The 15,979-nt window shown below is 34.4% G+C and overlaps 3 protein-coding genes across 3 annotated transcripts in view; all 3 read right to left on the bottom strand.

Annotated features, from left to right (window-relative positions):
* The window catches only part of LOC127837258 (uncharacterized), a 405,532-nt gene that overhangs the window by 105,566 nt on the left and 283,987 nt on the right, over positions 1-15,979 (bottom strand). The gene's annotated exons all lie outside the window — the stretch shown is intronic.
* LOC127837254 (long-chain fatty acid transport protein 4-like) overlaps positions 1-15,979 on the bottom strand; it is a 456,835-nt gene that overhangs the window by 420,412 nt on the left and 20,444 nt on the right. The window lies entirely within an intron of this gene.
* Positions 1,617-4,636, bottom strand: LOC127837259 (uncharacterized). The gene has a single exon (XM_052364185.1). The coding sequence runs from the start codon at positions 4,230-4,232 to the stop codon at positions 2,511-2,513; it is 1,722 nt and encodes a 573-aa protein (XP_052220145.1). The 5' UTR covers positions 4,233-4,636; the 3' UTR covers positions 1,617-2,510.

Below are 15,979 nucleotides of genomic sequence, written 5' to 3'. Positions count from 1 at the left end.
TATTGATCAGAAACGATTTTTACAATTATTGTAACCTTTGACCTATGATCCCAATTTCATAAGGGTCATCAACTGTCCAAGGCCAATTCACATGTAAAGTAACAATCCAATCGGTCGATTCGTTGACGAGTTATTGATCGGAAACTATTTTCACACTTGTTGTGACAGTGACCTTGACCTTTGACCTAGTGACCCAAATTTCAATATTGATCGGAAACGAACTGGCCTAACGACAGACCGACCGGCCAACAGACAAACCGACAAACCGACCGACATCAAGCAAAACAGTATACCCCCTCTTCTTTGAAGGGAGGCATAAACATGCAGCGAATTGTATAGTTAGTGTCTTGCAGTATGTTTTTTTTCATGTAAACGTTGGAAAACATCTACTTAAAGCGAACCTTCTGCGTCCAAAGTCTAAGAGTTAACACGCTACGAGTGTATTCAAGTGCAATGCCGTTATAACGAAGTTGAAAATCAGGTTTTTTAAATTATAATCTCACTCCAGACATCCTAAAACAATATGAAAATAAAAACATATTTATATCATTTTGTTTAATACAATAAAAATACATAAATATGCATATCTTACTAACTAGGTTTGGTTTGTGTGAAAAAAATGCGATTTGCAAATACAACGAAACAAATGATTGACGGAATAAACGAAAAAAGTCAAACAAACACTGTTTATTATCAAGCGGTTCGTTTGTTTGACATGTTATCTATTATTGTGTATTGCAATCAGATTGGTGTATGTTTTTTTCAAAACAGTAGATATTAAGAAGTTATGCGCGATTAAAATAAATTAAGATTAATATAGATCGCATACATTATATTTCAATTTCATGCACATTCGTTATTGAGTAGAAATAATTAATGTGTAACTGTCGGTACTTGAGTAATCACAAACAGCGTATTGTTGCAATTCCTCTAATAAACTAGAGGAATATTAAATGAAACAAATCGCGATGAGACAGTCCACTGGGTGTAACGATGTACATAGGAGCTGAAAATCGTTCGTCATTTATCCTAAACACATTTCAAAACACCAGTTAATTATGTTTTAACCTTCTATATACACTAAATATAAACAATACACACACGTTGTACAATCTAAAACTTGCATTTACGGCAAATGCAATGCCTCAGAGAAAATGCATGAAGTATCAATTTTATACCACAGCTCAAAGGTAGTTACCAATTGCATTTAAAACAGCAGTTAATTCATTAATGATGATGATCTATGTTTGAGACTCGTATGTTGATGTATTGAAAAAAATGTGCATCGGCTGGGAATCGAACCCGAGCCGCCCGCGCGGCAGGCAATCGTTCTTTTCGACCCCCGATGCGTTTCTGTAGCTGTTTACATCAACTATTACGCTATTTATGTTTTCTAACACTAACAAACATTTGATGATTGATGTAATGGCGTTATTAAATAACAAAAACGCCGACGGCTATGTGTGCTTACAGTAAATGCTATACATGGCATCTACATAAACGTGCACTGATACATTCAAGAACAGAAGATCACGATCTATTATGGTAGATCTAATGTGTTTTGTGTTCAAATATCGCTGAGAACATGACTATGCATGGAAAAAAAGATACATGTACACATATAACAAACATATATTTCTTTACAAGTACTTCCATATCAAACATATATGCTCAGAATTCAAATAATAAAAAAGTATTAAGTCTTAAAAAGGCATATCTACAATAGTTCATCAAAACTATATTTGTGTATAAAATAATGCGTATTCTCTCTTTACGAGAAGATAACGATCTTATAACACTGTTATATCGATACAATCATTTTGAAACAGCATCCTATAAACTTTTTGTCATACAAGCCTCTAGTGAGATTCCATCTCTAGTCTACAACAACAACATATTGCATTATAAATATTTCGACACTAAAATCCCGTTAACGATCGTTCGTATGCGAGTTGAGGTACTTGGTGGACAGTTCATTCATAACGATTGTACTATTACTGCTGAGTTGCTCGTTTGCGCAAAGTTTTCAAGGGAACACAGACATACGTGTTGGACAACTATTTAACAAATAATGTTTTTAATTCGTTATCATTTTTAAAAATATTTTCAATTATTTACCGTCGATATGTCCATTTCGGATGCGTTTCTTACTTAAACCATACATGTGTATTGCCTGACAAGACAGGCAGTAATAGCATACTACAAATTCAAACAAATTATTAATGTTGCAATGTACCTACAAATAATGAAGGTCCACACACAATCAACCATATCAAACATGTGAATAAGTCTGCAATGTGATGTAATGTGTACGATGCGCATACCTATATACATGTTATCATACTTTAATTTACAAGCATTCTTATGTTAAGAAAAATACACAAAACTAACATGAAACAAAGCATTGTGCAAGTTCAAATATCGTGCAAAATAAAATTATTTAAATATATAAACATACTTTTTCACAACATTTTAGTATTAATTGAAATATTTTCAAGCATACGCATTTCTCAATTAAATGTATACAAATGCAGATATGGCTTTCTCCTAGACCCACCACCAGTAATGGCAAATTTATCAAATGTGCTATTGAAACATATTCCACAAGGGCTATCCATATCATTCTTTTTCATGAAATATCTTATATAGTTTCCATTAGGATTTATTTGATGGAGGTAATGACGATCGGATGTCACATACACAGTGCCATCAGGATCCACGGCTACATGACCTGGAAAATATAGATCTGGGTGCTTATATTCAAATATTGTTTTACCATTTAAGTCCAAAGCCACTAGTTTGTCTGACTTACCATCAGAAATTATTAACATGCGGTTATAGTCATTAAAATTACACAAACTTAAACAAGATCTTGCGCACTTTTGTATGTCTGAGTTTAAAATGACTTCACGAAGCAACGTTCCGTCATTATTTAGAATGTCTATCTGCCCATTTGTCCTCGAAAGGCATACATACTGGTTTATTGGAGCATTTCTAAAAACATAATGATACGGGACTCGTGTTTTGAGTTCTGTTACAACGTGCACATTTCCATAACGTAGTTGTGCAATGGCAATTTTACCTGCATTTGGCAAGGTTATCACCATGTCCGCAGAACCTGTCTTAGAAACGGACCAAGGAATAGAGTCACAATTGAATTTTGATATTAACAAATCACTATCTTCCTCAGTCACTAGTAACGCATTTCCTTCGTGTAAAGATATGACAATGTACTTATCTATCCAAATACATGAACGCGGGTTCGGATGATTTTCCTTGTCAAACAGGGGTATAATACTTAAATCTTTAGTACATTGAAGCTTTGGAATTCGCTCCGTGTATGGCTTATAATGACTCTTATCGATATCGGAGCCTGTCTCGCTTTCATCACACGTGTGGTGTTTAATTCTCAAGGCATTTTTCATTTCCATCAAAAAACTATCAAACGATGTATCTTCAACACATTTAAAGCTAGATTTGCTTCTATTGTCCTTCAATACATCCACGGTTGATTTCAGACGACAAACCACATGGTTGTCAAGCTGGCGCTGCAGGAGAAAAATGTGTCCATTATTTCCAAATTGCTCAACGTGTTCGATATAAGTTGACTGCTGTTTGATGTCATTTAACAAGTTACGTGCCTCTTCGATGTTTGTTTTCATTTTTTCTCCTATCACTTTCTTCTTATCACCAATAGCTGATAACACTTCATTCTCAAGTTGCGCATACATGTCTAACAGTTTCTGTTTTATAGTTTGAAGGTATGACAACGCTTTACTTTCTAATTCAGATACCAATTCTGCGTGGTTGCGTTCATGTTCTAAAAGACTTTCGCCTTGCTGTTGCAAGTCATGTAACACTGTCTTTAATCCGCTACAATCCACTTTTATGTTATGTACAATATCAGAAAGTACCATCACTTCCTCGCACTTTCTATGATCGGCAATAGCACACATATGACAGCATGGGAGGTCGTGGTCTTTACACAGGTAAACCACTTCTTCTTTTTCGTGATTCGGACATGCAATCAAGCTCTTCAGAAATTTATGTATCTCCTGGGTAGGTGCATCCGCAAGGTCACACAACTTGTGGTGCTTGGAAACTTTAATCCTTGCATGATCCTGTTTACATTGCGCACAAAGTGGTTCCTCACATTCTTTACAATACACAACGCCCTCTATTTCGGCTTTCTCCGCCAAACAGGGGCCGCATAAGAATTGTTCGACAGACATTTTCGTATAAATTCTAAAAATTCATATCCGTATATTTATATGCTAAATCGAAAGTAGAGAAAAATACCTGGCATATGCACACACATCAGTCTATCAGTCGACTGTGACACTTACTGTGTAACAGAACAAACATAAATACCTTTTGAACCACGTATAGATGCTAGTTCCCCTTATATAATAAGTACATACAATGTTTGCACATAACAATGCACAAGCGAGTACAGCTATATGTTGTGTTCTTATTATTCTTAAGCATAACATCAATCGTTTCACAAAGTGTTTACAGTCTCTGCAATTCACCTATTCCTATTTTTCCGCTTTCTCATCCACAAATGGGCAATATAAATATTTTTTACAGACAAGTTCACGCTCATTGAAACAAAATCGCCTACGCCTATTTATATTCTAAATCGAAAGTAGGGAAAATACCAAGCGTGTACACACTTGCCTGAGTACGATGTGGTATGCGTTATCAATCGTGATACATCGGCTATGTCCGGAGTCATCCGTAAGATAGGAATATATGGAATTAATCGTCTGCTGATGAAGAGTGATGCGTTATCACACGATTGTGACCTACGCTTATTTTATCATCGTGAAGAATAAGAATTAACGTTAACCTCTGGCGTAAACCATTCCGTCAGGGAGTACTTCTTTACTAGTTTGCAATATGGTGTGTAACATACATGTATTAAGCAATAGTTTTAATGTATCATAAGATACTTATTAGGTCATTGCAATCGACTATTTTAAATATATTTAATTACAAAAATAAAGCTTATCATACATCATTCCGAAACTTTTGACCAAAACATGTATTTAGTGTATGCTGGCATATACCTGTCTTACGATAACCAACTCACGAGCAGCAAGGTTAGAACATTCTATTTTAACGATTATCATACTTTCCTATTTGTGTTTTACAACTATTTTTATAGTCCAAGATATCATAGTACTAAAAGGTGATGTAGGTTGCATTTATTGGGTCTTGAAAGCTATCAAATATCTAAATGACAATAGTGAATCGTGATGTAACAAAAATAACACGAAATCGTTACACGATAACAGTATTGATACCTAATAACTTGTACCCGTCTTCTGCAATACATGATTTTGCATTTGTTTTGCTGACGTAAATCAGTAAACATTATGTGTCAGGTTTACTCAGTTTTGTGTCGGGTCTTTCAATGTATTAGGTAAATTTCATATCAATCATTAATTATTTATTTACAATCCAAATAATACATTTGCCCATATTGTAACAACTCTGAACATTACAGTGAAATTAAAAGTTCAGCCAAGTGTTAGTTAATTAAGCAGATTTATCTTACTCAGAAAAGAATCGTGAACAATATCAAAATACGTGTCGGCCAGCTCCGTTTGAAGATCGCTGGACAATATGGCTAGGTTAGAGCTAATTCTAGACTTCTGAATCGTCGACATAACATTTGGGAGAATTTGTTTTGAAATTATTCTTACTACGTAAGCATGATAACTAAGCACGGGTGTGCCACCTGAACCAGGAAAAGTGAAAGTATGTTAACTGATCGCCGTGCTATTAGTGAAATACGCAACAAATGGCCCTAATACATTGAACACACCATTCCTCCCTCACCCACACCCCTAACGAAACAACTTTGCTGGTAGAGCGTTGCTAAATATGATTAATTAGTTACATTTATAGGGAAATATGCACATTTGTGTTAAAAGCTGTTAAGTTAGTTTAGTATTAAACATTTAAAAGAGCAATTTTCATGCAATGATTGTTAAAAAATAATATTCTCTGCACGTTCTTTAAATTATATATTTTTACGTAAGAAATTTCGTAAAGTGTTCGAGTAATGTCCTGGAAAAATATGTCTTCCGCTGGCGTTTAACAATATTATGATTTTTATGTTCCTAACAAGCTTCATAAAACTTATATGTTAATAGTACGATTCTTGTTTACGGAATTACGTATTTACATTCAATGTAGCAAAATTATAATATTTAAAATATTTGCTACCATTGCAAACATAAGTTTTCTGTTTTAAAACTTTTTTTATGCGATACGTTAATCCGTATTAGTACCTTATCACGGAATCACCATGATGACACACGTTATCACGGTTTACGTCTAACGTATACGGTAAAATAAATATAAAAAAACATCTCAATAAGATCACAGCTAGAAATCCGGAGATTTTCAAGGCTATCCCAGAGAATGATCTTGCCCCTAGTTTAATGACTCTTGACTTTTATCAGGAATTTCTCTCTACTGCTCGTAGTTTAGGGCTAGAATGGAGTTTAAGCCAATATTGTTTTGTGTTCTCCAATCAGTGTCAGGAAAAACTTGTGACTAAAAGAGTTATTCTGTCAACCATTAATATCATCTTTGATCCTATGGGTTTCCTTGGCCCTGCAATTATTGAGGGTAGGTTGTTGCTGCGAGATGTCACTAACAGTGGCGTAGACTGGGAGGAAACTCCTTTACATGATGTTGAGGTCAGGTGAAGTAACTAGCTTCAAAGTTTGCTGCGTTTGAACCTAGTCAAGATACCTAGAAGTTTCTTTAGGATCTCTCTTAGTTCATTGTCTAACCTTCAACTCCATATACTTTCCGATGCTTCGGAGAAGGCCACTGCAGCGGTAATGTTTATAGTTGGTGTAGGTTCAAACGAGAAGAATGTAAGTTTTGCTATGGGTAAGGTGAAGGTCGCCCCTACACAGAGTCATACCATCCCTCGGTTAGAGCTTTGTGCTGCTGTACTTGCAACATCGTTGTTTGTTTTAGTTTCAGATAACCTTCATGTAGATTTTAAAAAGGTTAGTTTTTATACTGACAGTCGTATAGTACTCGGATATATTTGTAGTCAGTCTCGCAGATTTCATAACTATGTTGCAAACCGCGTACAGCAGCAGTGGAGGTATGTTTGTACTGAGAAGAATCCAGCTGATATTGGCACGTTGGTTCACAAGATTTCGACAGAACTGGAGTTATGGCTATTTTCTATTTGAAAAAAACAACATTTTTTTCCCGGCGTTGCGTGAAAGTGACAAAGTACTCGCTTCTTGATAGCCGTTACTAACAAAACATAACAACAAGCACGATAATGTGCTCTAACAGTTATTTTGCATCGCTTCTATATTGATAACCGGAGTTATGCCCCTTTTTATAAAAAATACATTTATAAATATTGTAGCGTATTGTTCGTGGAAAATACACAGTAACAACCAAAGTTCATTTCTGTTTTCATCGAGATTTATTTCTGTTAAATAATTTCTAACACAACGCTTCTAATGTTCATGAAGTACAATTTTACAGCGTGGCGGCCTATTGGCCACCACGTCAAGAAAACGTGACTACCCTACTCGATTGTCAAACTTAGGACCCCCCTTCATACAACGCAGATGCCAATTTATACAATAATGGACAAATAAATTGGGTGACGGCTGTCTGGATGATTGACTTTAACATGAGTTGAATTACCTGATACGGGATGGCTTTATGTGTGACTTACATATCTTGTGCATATATATGCCAATAATTAAGCGAGACCACGTTTGTTTAACTGCATATATGAAAGTTCACCTGTCATTTAACATGAAAATATACACAAATTAACAGTGCTGCATGTGCTTACCATAGACATAACTAATTAGTGAACCGAGCCATGGGCAATAACTTGGTGCATTTTTCTCGTCTAATTTGACGATGACATATGATGCCCATTTATGCATTTCTTCATGAAGACAGATATTATGTATTCAGTTACACCGAACAAGGAATATGCATGAAATACACAAATTATGCGACAATATTTATCGCCCGAAGCTCATAAAGTATTTCTGATAAAGAGCTGAATATAACACACATATTCAGCAGTATGTGAAGTTGTGCACCTCAATAACATGTTATTATATTGTCTACACAGCTGGAGCTATGGCCCCTTTTGAACAAAGAATAAACATTGTCAAAGTTGTATGCACGTTACCAAAAACGTAACGCTGCTAGACAACTGACACTTTAAAACACACTGTGCATTTTCGCACCTTAACATATCAGTTCAGTATTTCCCGACATAATTGGAAGTTTCAGAGGTGTTTTTGTATATCGTCACAATTAGTTACTTATATCCGTTTCTAAGATAGCTTACTCACGGGGACGAGTTAGTTAGTAAGTCGGGGTAACGAGCGAGCACTTGGTACAAAACAGTAACGCGTTATTTACTCGTGGAAACGGATATATATGTTTTTTTTTATACATAACAAACCAACTTATATTTGGTTTTCAGTGCAAGTTTTAAAATGGATGATAAAAGTGATTCTTAAAAAAAATCGGACGACATTAATCATATATTGTTTTAAAAGTTTGCTTGAATTGAATGGTTAATTACGAGTTCACGATTTTCTTAGTTTTTCCAAAGAGGAAGCTATGTCGTTCCCGCAGTCATTAAGTTGTTCCCACGAATTATCTTTGTCATTACCACGACATTCTAATTCGTTCCCAAGAGTACGTTTTCTCGTTCTCATTATTTACCAATTCTTTGGAACGAGTTAACGACATAAATAAAAGCAGGCAAATTTCTTATGAATCCCCCCGTACCAACTTGTGTGCAATAGATTTATGACAAGTTCTCCGGGATCACATAAGGCAAAAGACCTTTGAGTAACATAACAGGGGATATTGCATGATATAAGATACGCTCGGCTACATTGAATATCGGACCCTGCGTCGGTTTTTTCCAGGTGAAAAACTTCTAGAATATTTCATCTCGGTGTAATGGCTTATTGAACATTGTAAGACGAGTAAATGGGTTATGATTGGTGTGTAAAAACAGAAAGTTCGTTTTCTCGATGATGTAATATTTAAGATAACCAATACAGTCATATGAATACAAAATAAGAACATACACATAAAATCATCTCAGGCAACACGAAACATGAAGTAATTGAACAAACACGAAAACATGCTTATTACTGACCTAGTCTCAGTCAAAGCTTATATGTTAACGTAAGTGCTGTAAGCAATTCCTCGTGTGCGTTTTACACTTGCAGTACAGACTTAATTTAGATTTAACAGTTAAGCGATTGGCCTTAGCGGTTTGTTAATAAAACGGACGATAAAGGAAATACAACATACACATACTAGTTGAAATGATACGTTTTCAATAACCAATGAACAATACTAAAACATATTTAATATGCTTATCATTACAATATGAATATAAACAACAGTACACGACATGCTGAATCATAAATTATGAAATAGTTGTTGAGGCTTACACCGCATCATACTTGACATCTGCTAATTGTGCGTGAACATGTTAGCTAACTCAATTAAGTTGAAATATTGACTAACTACAAGAGGTGCACAATATATGTGAACAATAAAACGGGTTAATTGTTTGGTTTTGAGAAAATTAATATTATAAATATCAATTCAACTTACATATTACCTAGTTTCTAGTAGTTTATATGAATTATCATAAATAACCAGAATATACGATTGTGAAATACTTGTCGTTACATATCAAACATATATACGCACAAACCTCAATACATATACTAGTATGTTCTTGTCTCTTACTAGAATTTGTGATTACGTTAACTTTACATCTCGAAAAAAAAGCGTACAGGAAAGGATTAAAAAAAACAAAAATTACAATATTTATGTATGCAGCAATTCATTAACAAATCACTTAGACTACGAAATAGAGTTTCATACCCGTGTAAAAGCTCGAAATGTAATACAATTCACATAAATCAAATACATTTATTTTTTCTGATACATCAAAATGCAAAATTTTAAAACATTTATACATTATAAGGTGGATATATAAATTAAGATATATACGTGTTTGCGTTCGAAGTATCGTGGGTTTTGATTCACCCTTGCAATTAATTTATTCGTATGTTAATCGCATGTATAAGCCATGACATTAATCAAGTAAATTTATAAACACGCAGAAAAAGATTGACGTATCCACCTCGACCATTCAAAGCCCTTTTATCAAACGTGTCATTGAAACATGTACCAAACGGATATCTTGTGTTTGGTATATGCTAGAACAAAACGATGTCACATACACATTACCACAAGGATCAAGGGCGATTTGGCGTTGGTCAATTAGATATTGGTGCTTATATTCAAATACTGTTTCTTAATTTAAGTTCAATGCCAATAATTTGTTCTTTACAAGTTTGACATTATAAACACGAGGTTATGCGCATTTAAATTTAAAAAAAAACGTAATACATATTGTGCGCACTCTCTAATTTCGGAGCTAAGACTGATTTCACGAAGCAACGTTCCTTCAAAATTAAGAATGTCGATCTGCCCATTTGTATTAGACATACATATGTATTGGCAAAGTGGAGCATTTCTTGTATCATCGTCGTACGGGACTCTTGTTTTGAATTATGTTATGACGTGCACATTACCAAAATGTAGATGTGAACATGCAATTTTGCTAGGATATTATTGATATTACAGTTTTAGTTCAATACGATTTTTTCTCTCATTCCAGCTTAAATAAATGCAATTCTCGAATACTTTACGTATCAAAAAACTAACCTACATAATTTCACGCACACATTTTAAAGACATTAAACAAAGTATTTTTTTTCAAATTTAGCGTTATAAACCATAGACTAATTGGACAAAAAGAAAATGCCCTATCACAAGACGACAAAATTACTGTTTGATTGATACTATTTTATATTTCGATTTGAAAATATTGAAATAGATTTAATACATAAATTACCGATAAATGAATAGAAATAACATACTGCAATAAATTAAATCATAACAACAATAGTGAACTTTATTCCGCTAAAAACATGTTATCTTATAATTGTGCGTTACCATTTAAAAAAAACTCAATTAAATCTAACAATTTAAGATATTGAATAAGTTGATTCAAAAGTACACACATCTGTGAATAATGGGTACAATGTTTGGCTTTGGTTTTGATTAAATATCGATTCAAACGTTAATATTATCGAGTTTCTAGGATAAAGTATTCGATATTAATTTTCACCTATAAGTTAAATATACGCTTATGTGATTCTAGTAGAAAAATGAAAAACATAAACAGGCTCCAAACTGTTTTTACTAGAAGATTTAATTACTTATTAATACATGCATCACGCGAGCCAATCTTTAAACAAGCAAATGTTAGAAAATACAAAATTACATTATTTATTAAGCAATTCATTAAACATTATTACCCAACTCAACATGTCATACTTGTAAACAAGTTTAATTGTTCATACTATTAACACATGAGGGATAAATTTACGCATTTTCATTAATGGGCATTCCCATTTTAATTCACACCCAATTTGAGAGGAAACATACAAGTGCATATATTGGAAGTAACGTGGGTTAAGATTAATCTTTGCAGTTATATTATTTGAATGTAAATTGTACGTGTAAGTAAGTAAGTATATGTATACACTTTCAGATATTGATTGCTATTTCCTTTATCAATCAAAGCAATTTTATCAAACGTACTATTAAAACATATCCCTCTTGGATAGACGTTTTATTTTTGAAACTGACAGATCTGATGTACTGTCCACTAGGACTTATTTGATGGAGGTTACTTCGATTTGATCTCGCATACACATTGCCACTAGGATCCACGGTTTATTGACCTGGGTCACGAAGATCTGGGTGTTAATATTCAAATACATTTTCTCCATTTAAGTTAAACGCCATTAGTTTGTCGGATAAACTTTGGAAAATTACCAGCAATTGATTATACGCATTAAAACTACAAAACGTGTGAATAAATGGTGCAAACTCTTTCTCTTTCAAATCTGAGCTTAAACTGATTCCACGAAGTAACGTTCCGTCGTTATTAAGAATGTGTGTTGGCCCAGTATCTGTTGGCATACATATGTACTGGTTAAGTGACATATTTTTTGTGACATAATGATACGACGCTCTTGTTTTAAGTTCTGTTACAACGTGTACATTTCCATAACGTAGTTGTGCAAATTCAATTTTGCGAGCATATGGCATACTAATAACCATGTCCGTCGGGCCTGTCCTAGAAACTGACCAAGACTTTGATTGACAATGGAATTTTGTCTTCCTTAATCACAAGTAACACATTATCTTCACGTAGATATATTTCGATGTAGTTATCAATCCATGTGCATGGAACAGGGTCGGCGAATTTAACTTTGTCAAACATGAGTAAATTTTTTAAATCTTTAGTAGATTGAAGCTATGGAATTCGCTCCGTATATGGCTTATAATGACGGTTATCGGTAACGGAGCCTGTCTCTTTTTCATCGCAAGTGAAGTTTTTTATTCGCACGGAATTCTTTATTTCTAACAGTTAACTATCGAAAGAGGTATCCTCGACACATTTAAAGCTAGATTTGCTTCTACTTTTCTCCAATTCACCTGCGGTTGATTTCAGACGACATACTCACTCCTTTTCACTGCGCCGCTGCATGAGAACAACGTGTTCATTAGTTCCAAATGTATTCCAAAATTCATTTATAACAAGCATTTTGTTCATTTTGACGTTGAGTGAGAAAGTATATGTTACATTAGAGAACCAGTTAAAACACATGCTTGAAATGCCAAAGAACATATATGCTACAAGTGCATTAAACTTCTCTGTAATGAAAACGTATTGGAAACTATATTGATAGCAACTTTATTATAAACGTACTCCAGACTCCGTAGAATAACATCAAACAATAAAAGCAGTTGCTAATCAAGATTTTTGTTAAACACAATTGGAAAGCTTATTGTTCTTCATTTTTTTACGAAATGCTTAACTTGAAAGAGACGTACGCATTTGCATATGCAGAAAAACTTCGTAAACAAGCGTGTAAAAAAGAAGCAAGTTTGTCATATTATATGCATTTAATAATATTTTCATATTTTCGGCCTTACCAGTTTCGGCCTGTTCGAATCAACTAAACGTGGAGCCAATCGTAAAAACATTGACTGCAGGTCGTTACCAAACGGATGCTGCACAGAATTCTGCCAAAACTACGTCAAAAGCAGACATGCGCTGTTCACTGCTTTTGATGACATGCGTTGCGTTATAATGTCGACGAAAGTACATACTTTACATCTTAGGTGGTGGGAGGGGATGTGGTTCTGAAGGCAGTTAAGACTACCTTCATAGACTGGTATAACAAGTTTTGTTTATAGATTATATTTTTAAATAATAACTCAGCAAGTTTATACTTATTAATAATAACTCAGATATTCTCCCGAGCTAACACAAGTAATGTACTTGATTCAATTTGATTTTCTAGGCTGAAATGCATTTTTGTTTGCTTTTTATTTTTAAATCAGCCGTTTAAAGACACTTAAATTCAATTAATGAGAGTGCCATTACTTAACAAAATACAACTTATGCACAACATTCGTGAATACTTCACTCAAGAACAGTATTATAACAAGAGCTCCGCGGTAAGAGACAGATGACCACCCCCAAACAGGGCACTGACACCCTTCACTTAATCCTTTGATGACCTATCGAACGGAAACCAATTTAACACTTAATGCCAAAGTGACATTGACCTGTGTACTAGAGACCCCAAGTTTAATAGAAGTCATTTACTGTCCAAAGTCAATGCACGTTGGAAGTATCAAGCCAATCGGTCAATTCGTTGACGACTAATTGATCTGAAACGATTTTCACACTCATTGTGACAGCGACCTTTACCTTGTACATAGTGACCCCAATTTCGATAGAGCTAATCTTCTGTCCAAGGCCAGTGCCAATCGATCAATTGATGAGATATTGATCAGAAACGATGTTCACACTTAATATGATAGTAACCTTGACCTTAAAGAAAGTTACCCCAATGTCAATAATGGTCATATATTGTTAAAGACCAATGCATATGTGAAGTATCAAGCCAATCGATACATGTGTTGACGAGTTATTGATCGGAAACGATTTTCAAACATATTACGACAGTGATCTTGACCTTTGACCTAATGGCCCCAATTTATGTAGGGTTTATAAACTGTCCAATGCCATTGCACATCGGAAGTGTCAAGCCAATCGGTCAATTCGTTGACGAGTTATTGATCAGAAAAGATTTTTACACTTATTGCGACAGTGACCTTGACCTTTTGATCCCATTTTCAATAGGGTCATCTACTGTCCGAGGATAATGCGCATGTATAGTATCAGGCCAATCGGTCTATTCGTTGACGAGGTATTGATCGGAAATGATTTCTGACCTTGAAATTTGACATAGTGACCCCAATTTCAATAGGTGTCATCGTATGTCCAAGGCCAGTGAACATGTGGAGTATAAAACCAATCGGTCAATATGTTTACGAGTTATTGATCGGAAACGAACCGGTCTAACGACAGACCGAAAGACAGACCGTCCGACCGACCGATCTACATCAAGCAAAACAGTATACCCCATCTTTTTCGAAGGGAGGCATAAAAATGCAGCGAATTATAGAGTTCGTGTCTTTTAGTATGTTCATTATATTTAACGTTGAGAAATATTATCTACTTAAAGCGAACCTACTGTCCAAAATCTAAGATTTTATACGATGCAAGTTTATTTTCAAGTGCACTGCGCTTATAACGATATTTTTAAATTATAATCTTACTCCAGACTTCGTAGAAGTATATGACAATAAAATCATATTCAGTTCATTTTGTTTCATACAATAGGAATGAATAAATCTGCATATCTTACAAACTAGGTTATGTTTGCGCAGAAACGATGCGATTTGCAAACACAGGGTAAAAATAATTGACGGGATAAACGCAACAAGATAAACAAACAATTGTGTGTATTATCAAGCGGTTCGTTTGTTTGACTTGTTATCTTATATTGTATATTGCAATGAGAATATGGAATTTTTTAGTTAAAACTATATATATTAAGAAGTTATGCGCGATTAAGATGAATATTAATATAGATCGCATACATTTTATTCCAAATTCATACTCATTAATTATTTAGTAGAAATATAAATGTGTTAATGTGGTTACTTGAATAATAGCAAACAGTGAATTGTTGCAATGCCTCTTTTAAACTAGAGGAATATTAAATGAAACAAATTGCGATGAGACAGTCCACTGGATGTAACGATGTGCATAGGAACTAGAAATCGTTCGTCATTTATCCCAAATACATTTAAAAACACCAGTCAATCATTGTGTAACCATCTATTTACAAAAAAAATATATACAATACAGACACTATGTGCAATGCAACACGTGCATTTGCGGTAAATGGAATGCCTTAGAGAAATTGCATGAGTATCAATTTTATACCACAACTCAAAGTTCATCGGCTATGAATGGAGCCCGGGCCGCCCTCACGGCAGGCAAGCATTCTACTGAACCACCGATGCGTTTCTTAAACTGTTTACATAAATTTTTACGCTATTTATGTTTTATAACGCTAACAAACATTCGAAGATTGATGTAATGGCGTTAGCAATTACAAAAACGCCGACGGCTAGGTATGCTTACAGCAAATGCTATACATGGCGTCTACATTAACGTACACTGACACATTCAAGAATAGAGGATCGCGATATAGTAAAGAAACGTGTTTTGTGTTAAAATATCGCTGAGAACATGATTATTCATCGATTAAAACAAACATGTACAAGCATAACAAATATATATTTCTTCCAACTCTAGTCTACAACAATAACATATTTCATAATAAAGTGTACGGCACTAAAGTCCCGTTAACGATAGTTCGAATGCAAGTATAAAGTTGTACGTGGTGTACAGTTC

Source organism: Dreissena polymorpha, chromosome 7 (assembly GCF_020536995.1).
Source record: "Dreissena polymorpha isolate Duluth1 chromosome 7, UMN_Dpol_1.0, whole genome shotgun sequence".
NCBI classification, from domain to species: Eukaryota; Metazoa; Mollusca; class Bivalvia; order Myida; family Dreissenidae; genus Dreissena; species Dreissena polymorpha.
This window is presented reverse-complemented; position numbering and strand designations above follow the sequence as displayed.

What these genes read in the sequence shown, in the direction of transcription:
- LOC127837259 (XM_052364185.1), bottom strand. Translation starts at nt 4,232, where the DNA reads ATGTCTGTCGAACAATTCTTATGCGGCCCCTGTTTGGCGGAGAAAGCC.